At 28.0% G+C, this 21,000-nt stretch overlaps 2 protein-coding genes across 2 annotated transcripts in view; both read left to right on the forward strand.

Moving 5' to 3' along the window:
- Positions 1–20,215, forward strand: part of LOC129909073 (tetraspanin-18) — a 46,032-nt gene extending 25,817 nt beyond the window's left edge. Inside the window, exons 3-8 of the mRNA XM_055986023.1 lie at positions 2,417–2,498; positions 2,650–2,748; positions 10,169–10,297; positions 19,006–19,080; positions 19,151–19,438; positions 19,496–20,215. Coding sequence (XP_055841998.1) covers positions 2,433–2,498; positions 2,650–2,748; positions 10,169–10,297; positions 19,006–19,080; positions 19,151–19,438; positions 19,496–19,648 — 810 coding nt within the window. The 5' untranslated portion in view covers positions 2,417–2,432 and the 3' untranslated portion in view covers positions 19,649–20,215. The remainder of the gene's footprint in view (positions 1–2,416; positions 2,499–2,649; positions 2,749–10,168; positions 10,298–19,005; positions 19,081–19,150; positions 19,439–19,495) is intronic.
- The window catches only part of LOC129909071 (actin-related protein 3), a 78,246-nt gene that overhangs the window by 33,285 nt on the left and 23,961 nt on the right, over positions 1–21,000 (forward strand). The window lies entirely within an intron of this gene.

The following is a 21,000-nucleotide window of genomic DNA, read 5'->3' on the forward strand; positions in this document are numbered from 1 at the left end:
TATGCCATTTAAAAGAAAATATTAATCGAAACCATATCAACAATATTTCAAAAATAAAAAAATCAGTAAGTAATCTGTAAAAAAAAATAATTTTTCAAAAAAAAAATAGTTTTTTTTATTTTTTGCTTTTTTAAGGTTTAGGCCATTAAAACGTTTCGTGGAAATCAGCTTAACCTCTTGCAATATTCAAAATATATTTTGTTAAATTCAAAAGTAGGACCTTATTTTCGACAATTCAATAACTTTAGACCCGTTTTTGAGAAAAACAAACTTATCTATTTTTCTTAGTAACGTTGATTTAAGTTCAAAACAAAATTTAATATTTCTAGAGAATCATCCAAAACTTTTTACTTATGTTTGAGTCAAACTCTTCATTCTATCATCGTAATGTTTTGTGTGAATTTTCGACTTTGTTTTTAACCCTTTCGAACCCAAGCTATGAAAATCAATATTAAAAAATGTTTTTTCGGTATTATCGGGTCAAAAACATCACAACTAAGAAATATGAATAGCAAAAAGTTATTTTCCAAAATAATAAATAGCAAAACTAATGTGTTTTTCTCATGTTACATGTAAGCAAAATGCACTGTCTATGACCACCAAAAAAAGTCGGAGAACTGAGATAATAACTTTTTATGAAACTATAATGTATGCTACTTCTTCTAAGCAAAAAAACAAAACACTTTCTGCATTAACATTTTTTATATCTTTTTTTCAAAAATATGACCATATATAAAAAAAAATTTTTTTTGCAAAAAAAAAAAAAAATGTGAATTTTAGTCCCTTTCTCGATAAAAAAAAAATTAAAGGTAAGATATTTGACTAACTTTTTGTAATAATCCAGTAACTAGGCATTATAATCTTTCAATTAAGCCATCGTAACCTAAAAAATTGTTTAATTTAATATTTTTTACGAATTTTTAAAAAAATGTTACATGAGAGTAACGCTGGGTCCGAAAGGGTTAACAAATCCTAAACTTGCGCTATAGTATCTTTATCACAAGAACAAATGATTTTTTTTTTTTCATTGGCCGAAAGGAACCCACAGATATCAAATTCAGAAAAGATCAAGAGGATTAAAAGTTCCTAAGTACACTTGCGACCGACGGTCATTCACTTTATCTGTCTGCAAGGTGACGAATGAACTTTCGTTTTGTGAAAGTCTTGAAAAATCTTTATAAGAAGATAACATTTTAAAACAAACACCCAAACTGACCAAAAAAAAAATTGAAAGTCCATTACAAGATTTTTTTGAAATGCTATACAGTCATGTCACAGAGGTCAAATAAAATATTGCACACAAAAAAAAAAAAAACAACATTATTTTACAAACTTTCGCAATCGAACATTATGTACATAAAATGCTTATAAACAAGTTGTTGTTCTTCATGTTAGTACCTAAGTTATTTTATACATTAACATCCTCTTTTTTGTCTTTGAACTCTGCCATTTATCAGAAGCGCGCACCGCAGGCATCTGGCATCTACCAATTGGCAATTTTAGTTTTTTTTTTTTTTAATCAAATCCTGACAAATTGCAATAAATAAACGCACATCGAATTACACCGTCAGTCTCAATGAATTTCATCGTCACAAAGCTTAACCAAAGTGATGGAAGAAAATTTATTATTATATTGACGGACGATAACCTTTGTTTTTGTGCGGTTAAGCTTGTAAACGAACAACAAAAAAAAAGACATGAAAACAAGTTGTTATGACATTTTTTTCTACTCAATCATTCATGCGTTAAGTACTTTTGTTGTTCAATAATTCCAAACGGAAATGACAGTCGAAGTGATTTCTTTCAATTTATTGACCAGGGGAAGGGATTTTGCATCCGTTGATATTATTTCTTGAAAACTACTACCTTAACAATTTTCATGATTTTAAGGTCCAAATTTGCACTGAATGTAGATTTTTGTTATTATTTGGAATCTTTCTCATCTAAAACGCATAATTACAAAAAATTATGAGAACTAAATTTTGCTGCCTTCTCACAATGATTTTTGTTGGTTTTTGTTCTTTGAGTTGATTCTCCTAATAAATTTGAAAAACAAACTTAAATTGACAATTACACTCTACCCACACTTTGTTCTTTCCAAAAATTATGTAGGTACCAAAAAAACATCATTCCAATTTAAATTTTCGAAAAGAATTTAACTAATTAAATCCAAGTTTAGACAACCATTCATTGTGAACTTGAACAAAACAAAAATTCTTCATATGTATACTCATTCTCGTACAAAGTAACAAGAACTTTGTGCTTAGGCAGACATTTTTTACAATAATAAATTAATAAATTAACTATATAGCCTCACCCTGACTTTGAAACAAAAATGCATCATTATTATTAATAATGAAATTGATGATGATATATCTTTTTTATAATTAATTCGAATTTTATATTTTTATTTCAGATAAACATCAGCCATCATGAGTGCCGATTGTGGTCTTTGGATTGCTAAATATATACTATGTATATTTAATTTTTTCTTTTTTGTAAGTTTTTATTTAAATTTTTAGATTTTAAATAAATTATAATAATTTACTTATTAATTTAAAAAATTAATTAACATTCATAAAATTTATTAATATAAAAAAAAAATAATTAATTAATTGATTTTTGTTTTATTTTTTTTTATTGCAACAGGTCTCTGGCACAATTGTGTTAAGTGCAGGAATATGGTTAGCTGTAGACAAAGCATCTTTAATTGCGTTAACTAAAATGGCGGATAATGAGAATATAAATGTAAGTTTTTAATAATTCTATTTCCTTTCCTTTCATCAAAGTAATTTAATTTTTGACAAAACAATGAAACGAAGCCGAAATAAACCAGAAACACTTAGTACATTAAACGGAGTCAGAATTAAATTACACTACATGATGTAGTGTTGATAGGGAACAGAAACACTTTGCTATTTTTCTTTTGCCCCATTATTGCTTAAGTAATTCATTTATCTTATTTTTGTTACCTGGTTTAATAAATTAACTGAGAAAATATTAGTTTCAACTTAAAAAAAAGAACATTTTCTGAGAATATTTTAAGTAACTTGTATCCGCATATACCTATTGAGCCCTTCTTTTTGAGACAAAAAATTATAATTTTTATCCAGAATCATTGCAAAACTAGCCTTCCCGGAATGACGGTTGATTGATGTACGCCCCTTAGGTTAAATTGAAACATAATTTAAGCATTGATTGAATTATTTTATCCATGGAAGTGATTATGTGGCGATAAAATAATTCGATGAGTTATTACTCCAATCAAAGCGTCATTTGACCTTGCGCACAGAGGCACTGTCAGTTTTTATTTCATGGATCGATAGAGGTATATTTAAAAGGCTTAAACCCAATTTCTCACCACCTGATCATTCTTTTTAGCGGAGTTATTAACAAAAATGTATTTTTTGGGATATTTTACTTTTTTGCTCCAGTTTGTCGTAGACCATAAACTAAACATACATTCTCTTCCTTATAATATTTTCTATAGTTGTATGTAATTTCATTGTATTAAATTGAGTTACTACAAAATGGCAGCCAGTTAAAGTCAAGTTGTTCATCTTCAAAATATTTACATTTTTGAAGACTCATTTTCAGTACTAAAAAATAAGAACTTTTTCGAAAAATTGGCTTAAATTGTAAAATTTTCAAACATAAAGGTGCTTTATGAGTTTGTTTTAAGACAACAAAAAGCTGTGGATACTAAAGCGCCTTTCAAAATACTTTGTTCCAAAATATCGGGGAATTTAATTGCACTTTTGTCATTTTTTGGACAATTTTCTCCTTTTGCCTGCAGAGTTAGCTCTCATTCGATATTATTTAATTGTTTATTATTTTTTTGTGAAATTTATCATTACTTTGATAAAATATACCATAAATATGTGTTTCTGAAGGTTTTCTTATTCAAAGAAACACAAATTTTTTATATTCTGATTTTTGTCCACATCCCCCATACACTCGACGCACTGTGCTGTGTGCCGACAGAGGGTTAATAGACCCACGTCTATTGTAGTTTATAGTTGGTTTTTTATGTTTTTTGGAGTAGGTATATGGTCAGAAAAAGCACCACGAATGAACTAAAATGCATCAAAAATTTGAGTCCGGAAAGGTCTCTGGTAAAATAATTTTACCAAAACTCTGAGTTGTAAGCTTGAAAATTTTAATTTTATACAAAATTTTAAATTATATTTTAGCTCAAAAAACTTTTTTGGTTACACTGTTAATATTTTAATTCTTTTAAAGTTGTAAGTTCCACAGATAGATGATATCTTCTTAGCAGAAAGCACATTTTGTACCTACCAACTAATTACCTACAATATTTTCAATTTCTCTTTTCAAGTAAACTTTCGATTATAAATGTTCAAAAAATATTGAGAAAGCACGAATGCTAACATTGTGTCAATAAATCATCAACTGAAATCAAAAACTCTACTTAAATTTAAAACATTTCACACGATTTCCGCTTCGAATTACACCAATCAATTTTATATTATTGATAGGCAATACTCTAACTTCTCTGACCCCATATTTCTGTCACATTGAAAATTATCAATAAGTCAAAAAATAAAATTTCATCGCAGATAGCTTTCATAGAAGGTATAATAGAGGTATGCAACATTGTTTACCATTAAAATTGTTGCTGGTACATGCCAAACGCCATAAGCACTTAATTATTAACCAAAAAGGTGCAGCGGTCGTGCGGAGTGGTAATATTAATAAATTACCATCTGAATAGTAAACAAAAAAATAAACAAAAACAACAACAAAAAAGTGAAAAGCAAAATACAAAATAATAATTGAGTGTGCACAGCACATGCATTTGAAATAAACAATCGTTTTAAATTTAACGTTGATCTATTGTTTGACATTGAGGAAGGAAGCACAGGTGTAGAGTACGAATAAGAGTATATGCAACATGTGTGTGTGTGCAAGCAAGAGGCTCTTGAATTCAACACAAGATTGTGAGTTGCATTACAAGAGAAAATGAAAGTGAAGAATCAACAAGTAGTAAGTTATAGTGTAGGCATAGCATTAAGTGTGATTTATAGATGAATAATAACAAGTTACAAAAAGGAAAATCATAAAAGTTCAACAGAGTTGGATGAAATTGCTTGTAAAAATAAAATAAACAAAAAATATGGAGACAATAAGTATAGTCAAATGTTTAAATAAAATTACAGTACGATATTTATTCTAACCAAATTTCATAAGTTTTGTAAATTTTTTTAGATCCAAAAAGAAGTCAGTTTTGTAATTCTGCTTGTTTGTTAGACCCACGGTCTTTAAGTCTTTGTGTATGTATAAAAAGTCAGAGCATAAACGAATATCTTGATTTGGTTCATTTAAATAACCAAATACACGGTGTTACAAAAATGAGGTTTCAAAATATACGCGGGCGGAGACCTATCAGGTTTTGTAGAGCTAGTCGCACTGATTACGAAACGGTATTTGAAAATCTCCTAACACCCCCAAAATCTGGAGTTACGGGCAAAAAACGGTTTTTTGGACCTTTACCCATTAGCTTCGACAATTTTGTACCCATTTTCGATTTTTCGATTTATGAGAAAATTGAAAAATAGAAACAAATAAAAACAAAAAATATTTTGAAAAAAGAAAAAATCTGATAAAATAATGTTTCAATTTTCTCAAAAAAACTAGAAGACATAGAAGCATATAGTTTTCACTGTTTGATAAGGAATCAATTGAGGTTGTTTTCTGGGTGAGTAATTTTTTTTATTAAAATTCACAGTCTGGACAAAAAAAGTATAAAATGAGTTTTAAAAAATTTGTTTTCGCCTATTTTTAACTTTGAAATCGATTTTTTTAAAAACTATTTTTTATATTATATTGATTTAAAAATTAGAATCAAATGTACAATTTTGCCTTTCGGAAATGGTATCATTTATTACTGAAGTGTTGCCGTTGTTTTTTAATAATTTTTTTTTATGTTTTGTTTGACCTTTAGTCCAAAATAATGCGTTTCGCCCAGGCACAACAGTTAGGCTCATCAGTAAGATGCTGTTGTACCCTTCTTATACGCAAAATTTTTAAAGGTCAAACAAAACATCAAATTGAATTTATTTTATAAAGTCCATAAAACAAAAACAAATTCTTGTTTACGTTTTCTTCTTCTTCTTAATTTTTTTTTTTATTTTCATAATTTTTTTTTTAGAAAAATGCCCCTCCCACCTAAACGGGGAGAGACAGACCACCCTCCCAAAGAAAAAAATGTTTGTTTTGAGCTCCTCTACAAAAATCCGTTATCAAATCCTGGCTCCCAAGTTATTCTACTACGTGCCGAAACAACATTTTTGTTCTTTACCTAAAAGTTCGAATTTCTGTACCTGGGTTGAAATCGAAAAATTTTTTTTTCTAAGCGAATTTTGAAGTGATTTTCATAAAAAAGTACCTCGATTGATTGGGAAATAGATATTGTTTTAGAATATGTTTTTTAAATAGCATTTTCAAAGAGGAACTTTTAACAAACAATGTTGTAAAAACAAAAAACCCAAAACAGAAACCGTATGGCTACTAGTGGCGTTTTTTCGCATAGCTTCACAAAAAACAGTGTTTTTTTGCGTCACTTGAATAGAAACAAGCTCTTAAATTAGATAAAAATAATGAAAAATCATGGACAACACTAATTTTAGTAAAGCAGTATTAAACTTTGACATTATTTGCACATTATATCCAATTGTGGGCTACCATTAGGCACCACAGAAAATGTATAAATAGAATTTAACATTGAAAATGCACTTGTATTGTACACAATCGTGGACCTAAATGGACAAATTGATAAAAGTGTTTGGTAACTTCTTACAAATTAAGAAAATGATATTTTCTACAATTTAAGGATTGAATAAGTGAAATAAACTTTCGTTTTCGTCTGTTTTGTTTCTATTGAGTTGTTTTTTCTGGAACTATCCTTGTGCAATCTCTAAGACGGTTGTTTTTCCACGTTCCTAAACTTCCCAAGAAATTCTACCATTATTTCTTTGTAAAAGTTTGCATCTTTTTTCGAAGCGTGGATCTTCAATTTTGCTATTGCACATCATAAAAACAAAGTGTATTACTATAACACATTTTAGTGGCCTTTGGTGGCGATGCGATAAAAGTTATTCTTTCATAAACCAATAAAATAGGACTAATATTAAAGTGGTCCATCTGTGTTGGTATGTTTTCCTTTGAAAAACCACTCTTTACCTCACTTCTTTTCAATTCGAATGCAACTATAAAATAGTTAACTTTTTTGTAATCTTAGTAGAACTTAAAATGTTGTTATTTTGCATTTTGAGGCTTTTTTAATGTTGTGCACCTTTTATAACTTCCATGATGGAACAAACCAACACATTACCATCGCACTAACACCACGTTTTTCACCGATTTTAGCGGCAAAGTGAAGTAAATTGCAGCTAGTTTTTAAATTATTTTTTCTCTGCTCTTGATTTGGGTCTCGCCTGTCTTATTTTTTTTATTCAATCACTAGTTTACGATATGTTAAAAATATTCTCATCCAAATTCGGCAAATTTTCCAAATCTTTCGCGATTTTGCATAGTGCAAGTGCATTTCCAATGTTAGCTGCTATTTATGTATTTTCTGTGGTGCCTAATGGTAGCTTGTAGCCCACAATTGGATATAATGTGCAAATAATGTCAAAGTTTAATACTGCTTTACTAAAATTAGTGTTTTCCATGATTTTTTATTATTTTTATCTAATTTAAGAGCTATTGTTTCTATTCAAGTGACGCAAAAAAAACACTGATTTTTGTGAAGTTATGCGAAAAAACGCAACTAGTAGCCATACGGTTTCTGTTTTGGGTTTTTTGTTTCTACAACATTGTTTGTTAAAAGTTCCTCTTTGAAAATGCAAAACCAAAAATCTACTAAGTTACCTCACCAAAGCGCCAATCTCTAATTTCTAAAGAAAAAATGTTGTTTCTATTCAAGTGACGCGCAGTGTATGTATATTTATAAAAATAAATAAATATCAAATATAGTTTCAAATTTATGTTTTTTTAAATGTGAAGTACATTCCAATAGAAGACTTCTAGTAACAAAAATGCTATCATAAAACCTCAAAACTTTAAAAATTAAAGCCTGAACTACATCAAAACACAAAGTCGAAAAAGTACAAAAAAGTAAACAAAGCTCAAAATATAGAAATCACATGTATATCTACCTGACATCTATTGGAAAAAAAATAACTAAAAAAGCTCTTTTGTTTTTTGAAGTTTTAAATTTCAAATAAAAAAAAATTTGAAAAAGTAAACAAAATACAGTCGACTCTATCTAAGTCGAATTTTCACAGGACACGAAAATTGGTTCGAGTTTATAGGAAATTCGAGTAAGAGGCATCTGTTCAATCTTTTTGCTACAGGCGGTTTCATTAAAAATTATGAAAAAGTTCGATTTAGACGGAAATTTGACCTGGATGAATTTCAATTTAGAGGGAATCGACTGTATTTGAAAAAAAATATTTATTTGTCAAAAGAGCTTTTCTTCGAAAATGACAGGAACTATGTGATCGCAGAGCGACCTTACGGAAAGGATATAAAATATTGTTTGAGTGTATTTGTTTTTGAAACTTTGTGAAAATTGAAAGCTTGGTCATGTTCAAGCTTTTTGACTCGAATACTTTTTAAAAATGAAAGAGAGATATACAAATAAGTTACTAGGGGGAACAAGAAAAAACATCGTGTTTACTTTTTTGTACTTTTTTGACTTTGTGTTTTGATGTAGTTCAGGCTTAAGTTTTGAAATGCTTTATTTTGTATAGGTTTTAAGTTTCAGAAGAATTCTTAATTCGCTATGAAATAAAAAAAACGATCTTGATGTTTTCATATAATTTCGAATACATTCAATATTTTGATTTGATATCAGAAACAATTTTAGAGAAGATCAAAAATACAACAAGTAAATTTCTTATTTAAATTATTATAGTTTTATATTAACAACTTCAACATTATTCAATATACGTCACTGCTCACTGAGAATCAGTCTATCAAAAATCACAAAAAAATTAATTTTCTTAGACTTGAGTAAAAAAAAAAACATGAACTTCTAAAAGCTGCGCTTTCATTTTTTTAAATTGTTTATGTTAAAATTTGGTAAAAGTAAATTTTAAAAAAATTATAAACTATAAAATGCGTTTTTTAAAAGAACTTCTTAAATGAACTTTAAACATAAAAGTTCCACACTTGACTTCTTTTTTAAAGATGCATTTTTAGAAAAATAATTTGTAAAACGTTTAAGCCGCTTTGTTTAACTTTTTTTCTTTATTTTTATGAAATAAAAATAAAATTAAAATTCTAGTAAGATTGCTTAGCCCAGAATGAGTTTCATTCCAGAACAATTCTGTGTGTGTAATTTTGACTTTTTGGTAGATTTTGAACTAACCTTTCCAATTAAGTTTACCCTTTAACAAATGTAAAAAAAAAATGATTTTTGTACCTTTTCTCAAACGATGTAGGTACTCTTAAAAAAATACAAGCTCAAAAATGTAATTTTTGACATTTTTGAACATCAATGACTTTTAAACCAATGGTCAAATTTCGGCAAAGCTTTTGAACAAAATCTCATGTTCTAAAGCTTTTGATAGCTTTTTTTATATCATTCATCACATATACTGAATTTTAGATTCGATTATTTCACTCTGAACGTCTGAACTCTGGCTCACAACTCTTCTTATTAAATTTGAAAAACTATTGAATGACTGTTTTATTGGGCAAGAGCAGCCAAATTGAAATGAAAAATATTGAGTTAATTTACTTTTTGCGAACTATTCTTTTGGTTCGAACAAATGAACAGTTGTTGACCACGAAAAACTACCCCCAACTTTAAGGCCATGTTTTTCGTCTGCTTGAATAAGTATCTACATTTTTTTCTATCGTGGGGCCTACAATTAAACTATTTACTCCTTTTCACACAATTCCTATTAAACGTATCATCTTAAATAAACAAAATATTCTTTCAAAGTTCAACTAAAAGTTGATAAGCTTTTTACAAAAAAAAAACAAAAAATTTTTCTTAATCACAAAACGATAGACTGTACAACAACTCTTTTTGTCAAAGGTTAATTACTCGAGACAAAGACTATATAAACGAATTGAACTAATTGGATTAAATTTGTTTTTATTTTATTTTTTTTTTCTATTTTTTCATTTACAGCACTTTACCCAGCCAGCTGTGATAGAACAAATGGCCTACGTGTTAATCGTATGCGGAGCGATAATGTTCGTATTGAGTTTCCTTGGTTATTGCGGTGCAATAAGAGAGTCTAAATGTCTGCTGACGACGGTAAGTAACATATTCATTCTTGTAATTAAATTAATTTATATATGTCTCCAATTTTATTTGAATTCTTTTTGTCTTTTTTCAACACGTATAACAACATAATTTGAATAAAAGAATTTATATTACAATAGTCAGTTTAAGGTGATGTGTCATTTGTTACAAAGCCAATAGCCTTGAATATTTTTTCGAATCATTAATTTAAAATAAAAATCTGACAGTTTTATTTGTGTCCATCACTGACATTTTACATAGGCTTTAAAAAGTCAAAAAATTACGGCCTAGTGCTCATAATAATTACATCAATAAATTCTCAACTCCCGAATCAGGTCACCAAACTTGCTTACATAACTCAAAAAACCAGTCAAAACTAGCTTTAAACATATATGAACTTCCATCCAAAACGACCGACGACTTCTCATCTGCGAGTTTTTTTAATTATTATGCTCATGGTCCCCACTTTTGTAAGTTTGCGGGTATATCCACCATGGTTCGTTGGAGCACTCTAGACTCTTTCTGGTATCCATTGTTGTTTTATTTTTTTTATGGGGCAATAAATATGCAACACCACTTGACCATCATCGTCCCTTTCCAATTTACCTTTCAAATTTTTAGTCAGAAGTTTTTTTTTTTCACTGCCACTATCCAGAAAGCCGGTGTTGATGTGCAAAAAGATGAACGAACTCAACCAAAGCCGCAATCTCCAACACATTCTCCACTTCTCTCGTCTTGGTAACACTACCGGCTTTAGCCATCAGCACAACAACGAGCGGTCAACGTAAACATTAATTGGAAAATAAAAGTATTGAAACCCAACTAGTTCGTCTCAGTTGGGTGGATATTGGGCAGGGCCCCCAGCCAGACTATGCTCTATGTAAATGTACACCTGCAAATCCATTGTTGGTAGATACTTTTTTTGGATACAAAGACACTTTAATGCTTTGCTAGATGGTTCGAGAGTATAGCAACTTAGATTGCGTCGTCCCCATATAACAATTCCTTTATTTATACATCTCTTTGGTTACTTTCTTGAAATTAAGTTTGACTTATGCAAGGCAAGTGCATTTCCTTATAAATGCTTTTTACTAGAAATAATTGCAATTGTATAGTGCACACGCAAAGAGATACTGTATCTTGGTCTCCATATTTGTGCAATACCGGTGATTTATGACGGTCTATTGGTTTATTTCAATATAGGCTTTTTTTTTCTTTTATATTCTATCTCTATATTTCTATATTTGTATATAATGCATTTTGCAAGTGTTTTGAAATTGATAGTGAAAAGGCGGAAGACTTTTTACGTTCCGTTATGTCCAAGTAAATCGATCGCCATTGATAGGTATAGCGTATAGTAGTAATAAAAGATATTTAAAACCTTTGAGAGAAAAATATAATAGATAAAGATGTTATAACAATTCAAAGTTGATTCATTTAGAGTCAGTTGGGGTAAGTGCGCGCACTTTTCACTTTAAGGCAAAATTGTGAAGATTCTATAAGAGATATCAGAATAAAGTTTTTTACGTTTGATAAACCTATATTTTGGGAACAAGAAAACACAAAAAAAAAGTTTTTTAGTTTAAATATTTCATATGATTATAAACAAAAACCAAATGAAGTCAATGTGCGCACTCTTACCCCAAAGTCAGGGTAAGATCGCGCAAAATCTTGGGTAAGAGCGCGCACATAGTTTTAATAGGAATCTTGACAGTTTACGTGAACTAAATTTCTAAAAACTTTATGTTATACTTAGGGCCAATTTTTCAATAGTCAGTTAAACAGTCAGTTAGTACTTATTCCTAAGGATAGAGAAAAAATCAATTTTTCAACAGGCAGATATAGCTTATTCCTAAGAATAAAACTATCTGCTTCTTTCAGAGACGAATAAAAATTATTGTAAGGAATAATCTCAAAAAAATATTGTGTCAGTTGTCAAAGCTGTTTTGAAAGAATTTTGAAAAAAATACAGTGGAATACAAGGAAACAAAAACAATCATGAATAAAAATGACGTTTAATTTTAAATGTTTTTGAATTTGACAATTTTTGTTTGTTATTCTATAGAATAAATTATTCTTGATTGAAAAATTCAATGTTTTTATCTGATTGTTTATGAGCCAATAACTTTATTCGTCGAACAGTTAACTGACTGTTTATTAGAAGATTGAAAAATCGGCTCTTAGTTAAACAAAACTTTGTTTCAAAACTTCCAAGTTTTCACTAAAATTAATGAAAATATAAAAGAAAAAACAAATTAAGTTCAAATACAAAAACTTAAACTTTATTTACAAAATAAAACAAACAAAATAATATTTCTAAGGGCCAATTTTTCAATAGTCAGTTAAACAGTCAGTTTGTACTTATTCCTAAGGATAGAGAAAAAATCAATTTTTCAACAGGCAGATATAGCTTATTCCTAAGAATAAAACTATCTGCTTCTTTCAGAGACGAATAAAAATTATTCTGAGGAATAATCTCAACAAAAATATTGTGTCAGTTGTCAAAGCTGTTTTGAAAGAATTTTGAAAAAAATACAGTGGAAAACAAGAAAACAAAAACAATCATTAATAAAAATGACGTTTAATTTTAAATATTTTTGAATTTGACAATTTTTTTTTTGTTATTCTGTAGAATAAATTATTTTTGATTGAAAAATTCAATGTTTTTATCTGATTGTTTATGAGCCTAATAACTTTATTCGTAGAACAGTTAACTGACTGTTTATTAGAAGATTGAAAAATTGGCTCTAATTAAATTAAAAGAAAACTGCCTTTCTTTTTTGAAATTAAGGAATAAAAGCCTTCGTTTCTCAAGATTCAAGTTTGACATTTCTCTGTCTTGTTGAAAAAAGAAAAGTTTAATATGGGAAGAAGTGCGCGCTCTTACCCACAAAAGGACTGCGCGATTTTACCCACAAAGGTACTTTTTTTTCTATTTATCATATTTATTATAAAATATAAGAAAGTCTAACAAATTTTTGACTTAAATCAAATATAAATAGGCACAATTCAAAAATATATGCTACTTTCGGTATATAATGCTCCCACGCCGACGCCACACACTTTTCCCACACAACTTTTTTTTTTTGTTTTTAGTCATATTTTTTCAAGCCTGTTTTAAAATAAAATGGAGCTGAGCACACACTCCCGAAGGTTATCACTTATTGACGTCTTTCTAAGCGCTGATTTCCTCATTTTCAGTTTTAGTTTTTTTTGGACACAACTCGAGAAATAAGCAGTGCGCGCTCTTACCCACTGCGCGATCTTACCCCAAATGACTCTATGAGTTCATTGAATCGAGATTTTTTCTATTCTATTTTTGTATTCTATAGGTGTTAATAAATAGAGATCAAAACAAGTTTAAGAATTTATTTCTAAGATGAGAAATTGCTTTGAGTTTAATACAGAACCTGATTTAATACCGATCAATGATGTTTTGAAACTTAACACTTTATTACGGATATTTATGTATTAATTTGTTAAGAACTATAGGTAATGAAATTTGATAACTGATATTAAATCTGAAAAAAGTCCAAGTGCATTTGGAAAAAGGCAAGCACGTGATTTAAACCAAAACGAATTGGGTTTCTTTATTAACTGCGTCAGAAATTTTGCAATTTTGATCTTATTCGGTTTTCGAACAAAAATTAAGTCTAAAAAATAATTGTTTTAGTAGAAAAGGTGAATTTGATTTGCAAAAGGGTGAATTCCATTTCTAATTTCATGAATTGAATTTGCAATTCAATTTGCAAAAGAATTAATTTTATTTGCATAAGATTGAAATAATGTGAAAACCCTGTAAAATTCCAGGAATCTATCATTTTGGTGGAAAACAATTTGTAAACCAAGAGATTTTTGATCAAAAAGTATTAACAACAAAACATTGTTTGTATTTAAATTTTTTTTAACAATTTTTGATTTATATACAGATGGACGGAGTCTCATTATAAAATGTGAAATGCATATTCATGGTCTATAATAAACTCATATCTCCGATCCGAACATGCCTTTTTCCGAAAATCAGAAAAAGAATATTAGGTATATATACCTATTTATTCATGAATATAGCTTAAAAGACCTTCCTTTAGATGTCTCACTCGATTTATAGGAAATTTAAAAAAAAAATTGAAAATTTTTTAACCTAAATGCATAGATTTCACTGTAAACTCATATCTTTAAAGCAAAACTTTCGAGGCTTCGATCTGAAAATATGAAAAAAATATTACGACTGAAACAATTCAGAAAAATAAAACTTGCCTTTATAAAAATTTATTTAAAAACAAATTGTATTCTATTTTTTGTCTTCAATCATGATTTTTGACGGAGTTATGGGAAAGTACAATTTAATGCATATTATAAGCTTTTAATTTTAAAAATTTACAAGAAATTAAAAAGCTGTCAAAAAATCTAAATAATTAATATTTTAGCATTTTTTTCTTAAGAAGTTAAACGTTATTATTATTTTTTTTATCTAAATATTACCTAATTTTTTTTTACGTTCAAACTAAAAAAAAAAAATAAGACTACAATTTGTTTGGATACAATTTTTAATTAACACGGATTTTTAACACCTTTTTGAAAATATATTTCAATAAAATACAGGTTTATTATATACAGATACGATTTAATAACTCTTAGTTTCAAAATAATTTCACTACGAAATACGGCATACGTTCGTTAACGTATAGTTGCTATGTGTCCCTAACGTCTTCTACTAATTAAATAGAGAGAACAATAAACAAAACGTTAACGTATGATCGTAATCGTGTGCGGTAATTCGACCCCTGAATTCAAAGAAAAGAAAAAAAATAATTTATATAAAAATTAAGGATTTATATTATATTTTGATATTTCTTAGAATTCCAGAAAAAAATTGAAAAATATATAATTTTTAAATAATTTCTTGTTCAAAAAGGTATTAAAAAAAAAACACAATTTGAATATCGCCGTTTTTCTTCAAATAATTTACGATGTATACAATTTTCTTAACATTTTAGAAAAATTTGGTATTCCATTTTTAAATATTAATCAACATTTAAAAACGAAATTTCGAAAAAAAAAACAATTAGCCGTTTAAATAAATGATTTTTCACAAAACGCGAAAGTTTTGATTATCAGAATCAAAATTGGTCACTTTATTATGTTACTTACTTTTAAGAACCTTAATTGTAATAAATGTAAAAAGCAAATGAGCATCTTAGGACAGAATCTTTAATTATAATTTAATTCTACTAAAAACAAAGTATTTAAAAAAAAATGTTCACTATGGTGTATACGTACTTTTTTCTTTAAATCTATTTTATTTTGTAAAAAATAAAATACTTGTTGAAAGATTGAATAGGAAGCCACATAGTTCTTAGCGTAAATTAACTTATTATTATTATAAATTAACTAATTCAAAACATCTCGTTTTTTACACTGAAGATAATAATTAAAATTTTTTGTTTGCGATTTCATCATTTAATTTTTATGAGATTTTTTGTACCAATCAGTAGCACTCTATGCCTTAACTTCGCAAATTTATAGATTGCGAATTCGTAAATCATTGATTTAGCGTTATGTATAGATTTAATTCCGTTCAACTAAAGAATTTATTAATAATTTGATTGGTTTATCACGAATTTGTTCTTATTCAAGGTGTAAAAAAATGCCCCGTAACCTATTTTAAAAAGTTCTATTATTTTTTACTCTCGATATAACCTTCTTCGTCATTAACACATGAAAAAATTTGCTAACCAAATTTTGTATCCTTGACTCAGGTTGAGTTTTTAATAGTAATTGACATTGCTTGAAACTACAGCTAAATAATTATTTAAATAGTTCAATGCTCTTATCGTCTAGTGTCAAGGCATAAGTATGTATCATAAGTGTCACTGGGTGAATAACAATTAAACTTTACTTTACAAAACTATCAATCTACAATATATCTGTTTTATAGTTTTTTTTTTTTTTCATTTTTAGTATGCATCTTAGTTCTGCACCCATGGCCACCATTAAAATTACTATGACCTTGAAATCAATGATCCGATGCACGTATAATTTTATAATAAAAACTACTTTCAAAATTTTAACCCAATTTCGAAATTTTAGCAAAAAACACACCGACTAATAACTTATTCTTGAACAACTTTAATGTTGTGCAACAAAGGTGTCTTATACAATACATTCAACAACAAAAACAACAAAACTTAAAGACGATGACCCGTTCACACAAATTAATGGTCATAAATATGCTAATTTTTGTAAACAAGCCGATGAGTCTTCTTTATAAATAGTTTTTTATTTTATATGAATTAGTTTTATGGGCTTTATAGTTTTTTTTAAACACATAAAACCGTTAGGTCTTAAGCATACCCACCAACCTGTTTGGACATTATGGGAAACTGAAAAAAGTTTGGATAGTTCCAAGTTGTAAAAAAGATGCCATATCTATATCTTTGTTGTTGTTAATGACAATATTGTGCAATAATATTTGATTGATCGAGTCTTGGATGTTTTTTTTTTTTTTATTTAATTCTCATTGTTTATGCAGAATCTCAAGAAATACAGCGATTGTTATCTATAGCTACCAGAGACCAAAAATTGCTAGTTTGGTAGTTTGGAGTAGCAATCATCGTCGCCATTTCAGTGTTACACACAACAAATCTCACGCTGCCACCGAAGGAGGAGATAAAAGATCTTTGATATTGTAATGAATCTTGGGTACTTTTGGTGAAACTATTGAAGTTGTAGATAAAATACAATGGCCTTTTGTAGGTACTTTGCCACTGGCAAACGAACCATAACAACTTTCATAACAACTCCTTGAACTTAAATTACCTTTGAACTTGAAAGATAGTTATTGTTTGCTTGTTATTTCGTTTTGGAGTGTTTATTTTTGATATAATTGTCAACATTGTCTTCTTATGTATTATGATGATAAATGGAAATGCTATTATATTAACCTCTATCCAATGTTAGAATTTATTTTGGGAACACTTGATACTTAATTGTTTGTAAACATTTTTGTATTAACTTTTTGTAAAGTTTTTAAATTTTGATTAATCTGAGTTGGAAATACAAATTGAAATTCAAAAACTTCTCAAAAATGCCTTTTTATTACTTTATTTTCTCTATTAATGTTTCAATAGTGTGAATAGAATTAGTCTCTTATGTGTGCTATTGAAAAGCACTTTTAGCCCATGGAACAATTAATTTTTGTGTATCGAGAGACATTTTTTTGTATTGAAGTTTAATTCTGTAAATTAATAAATTATCTTTTAAAAATATACATATAGTTACTCTGGCGTATACGTACTTTTCTGAGAAAGTATTTTTTTCTGTACAAATAAATGTATTTGTTTTCAACCATTTTTTCAAACATTCTTTGAAGTTTCTCTACATATTATTAAGCGTCCTCTGACCCTCATAAATGTCGTTATAACTCAATTGGGTTAAAAACTTAAAATGAATACTTCTCGAAACTTTGTTTTTAAAGTAGTTGACCACTGTAATTCAAAACCCGTTTTATGAATTATAATGAAATTTATAGAGTTTAATAACAATAAAATATATAAAATTGTTAATTTTTACTAGCCTCAATACCTTAAAACAATGCGCAAAATAACATGCCTATGCCAATTTGCCAAATAAACTAAAAAACTGTAATATTTATACCACTATTCTGTGATAGTTTTAGAACATTTTTTTGTAGCAGAGCGGAGACACATCGATTCTAATTAGTTCGAGTGTGCTGAATTCAGTGGTGGCAACCGTTTCAAAAACTTGGGTCAGAAGATATTTGGAAAATAAAATCTTGGGTCAGGACTCTCAAAATACTGATAATTTTCGAGTAATTAAGTTGTTTTTAGCAGTTTTTAGTTTAGAGAAAAGCTATTCCTGTATATAGCTATATGTTAAATACTATTCCAACCTAGATTATTATGATTCAGTCCCTTGCGAAGCATTTTTAAAAACAAAAACATCACTTTTTCATGTTGTTTTTTTTATTTTTTCACTTTCAAAGCCCTTGATATGGATGCAATTTAAGTTGAACATTGATTCGGGATATTATATAAATATTATTGACATCTAATTCCAAACATGAATAAAATACTAATTCGTAATATCTAGAACACTTGACCCAAGTTTTTAAAACGGTTGCCACCACTGAATCGATGTGTCTCCGCTCTGCTACACAATCAAAGTACCACAATATTATTAATGGTTCTTATAAAAATTTGGTATTTGATTTACCAGAGGCATTGTTACCTGAAGAACACCTTTTTTCACTACAAATGAAAGAAACCTAACCTCTAAATTTAATTTCAGTCATCATGTGGGTGGTTTTCTATTTCTGTTTCAATAATTTAGTTTGGGCAATAGTTTTCTTATAAAAAAAAGTACGTATACACCACAGTGACCCACGTTAAAAAGGGTTTAACCGTAAAAAGAATGACATTTATCGAATTCATTACATTAGCTTAAATATTTATTTATTTGAAATAGCTAATGAAAGGCTTATAGTCAAACTTTAAAAAAAAATTTTATTAGCATTTGTAAGTATATAATTTTGATCTAAAACAAAAAATTGCTTACTACTTACAAAATACATTTTGAAGTACTTACATAATTTATTCATTTCGATTAAATTGATAATTTTATTTAACAAAGCTATTAAGTTTATTATTGCCCTGATTTTATATTTAATAAATTTTTTTCATTTATTTGTCTATGTTTAGTATGGAGTTTTCATGATTTTGCTCTTGGTAACAGAATTTGCTGTTGGTGGACTTGCCTCTGCATACAAAGACAGAGTAAGAAATTTTAGCTTCTTTCAAATAAAATCTTTCCAGAATGCATTTTGTTTCTTTAATTTTATTTTAGGCAAGAAGTGAAACAAAATCCTTCCTACAATCTACTATAACGAAATATTATTCTACTGGCGAACACACCGATGCTGTCACTCTTATGTGGGATCAAATGATGGGAACATTTTCTTGTTGTGGTGTTGAAAATTATCGTGATTTTGATTCATCTGAAAGCTGGACAGCAAACAAGCAAAATCGAACAATCCCCGAAGCTTGTTGCGTTCTTACCGATATTCCCAAGTCGATACCACGAGATGAAAATTGCACATCAAATCCATCTGATAACAATAGTTATTATGAAAATGTATGTTTCTTAATTTTCAATATTTTTCAAAACTTACCCTTTTTTATTTAATTTCAGGGTTGCTATAATGCCTTTATTGACTGGATTCTGCTCCACAAAGAAATCGTCCTTGGAGTTCTTCTTGGTGTTGGTATTGTTCAACTCTTAGCAATATTCCTCGCATTTTGTCTTTGCAAATCTGTTGCAAAGTATCATGGCATGAGACTGTAGATATTTTTCAATTTAGATTATTTTTTACCATCGATACACAAATTAACCTTTTTTGGTAGCCATTTTTTTTGTTTAATTTGAATTTCTAAACAGTTACAAATATTTGAAGCAATATTTTTATTTTTTATTTTTAAAAACTTTCGAAAAAAAAGTTTAATTTAAAACAAAAATCATAAATACCACAGAAGGAAGGTACCTAAAACATATACCTACACTATTCTTAAAAAAAAACTCGAATTTTGATTTATTAATATTTTTAAGGATCATTTTCTTGATCAACACAAAACTCTTATTTAGACGACGCTCGAACTACACTCTAAGTAGTTTTGATAGAAATAGTATTTTTTTTTAAATGAATTCTGACCAATTTTTTTTAATTTTGTTTTTAAATAATGAAATGAATTTAAAATTCACATTTTAATACTACGAGTATTCAAAATATTAAGCATTTATGTGAATATAATAGAATATTTAAACAAAAATATTTGTACAATAATCATCAATTTTAGATTTATAAGTGTTAAACGATTAGAATTGTTTCTATATATTAAATTAATTTAAATGTTATATGAAAATAAAAACAAAAATAAAATACAACACATTTACATTATTACTATAATAATATACAACACATTGTAGATTTTACATTTTTGTAAGAAAATTTTGTAAAAAATAATGATTTTTTTATATATAATTGTTATGAAAAATTTCGTAAATTATTTAATAAAAATTGAATTTTCTATAAAAAAAAATAAAATCAATAAATAGTTTTACTAATTAATTTTATACAAGAAAACAAAGATAGGAATGGTTATTTCCTCAAGTTCTGATTTATTAATGCATACTTAGGAAATCCTCATCTAAAAACCCTCCTCATCTTCAGATGTTCACTCGAGAAGAATCTCGACTTGAGTGATGACTTCTTGGATTTTCTGAACTTGAGTGGCGACTTTGATTTCTGTCCTTAAACTCTTTTTTTCCATATTTTTAGCCTAGGCAAATAAAAACTTCATAACAATCCCAGTAATTACTAATTATTTTTATTTTTTATTTAACCTAAAACTTGTGAAAATGTGCAATTTAAAACATTCGTGAAACAATTAATTTTGCAATTTTTTTTTTTCAATTTCCGACAAAAAGTACAGTAGCGAGCAAAAAAAATGCAAACAATAAAAACATTTGCAATTTTTTGCTCGTCTAAAAACGCATATTTAGGTAGACTTTTGACCAAATAATGGTTATGGAGTAAAATGTTCCACAAATTGACTCTGTTTAATGAAAATAAAACAGTTTCAATATGCCAAATTTCGTAACTAAGTTCTTGTTAAAAACTCTTTAAAATTCTTTCGTTT

The sequence above is a fragment of the Episyrphus balteatus genome, chromosome 2 (genome assembly GCF_945859705.1).
Source record: "Episyrphus balteatus chromosome 2, idEpiBalt1.1, whole genome shotgun sequence".
Taxonomy (NCBI): domain Eukaryota; kingdom Metazoa; phylum Arthropoda; class Insecta; order Diptera; family Syrphidae; genus Episyrphus; species Episyrphus balteatus.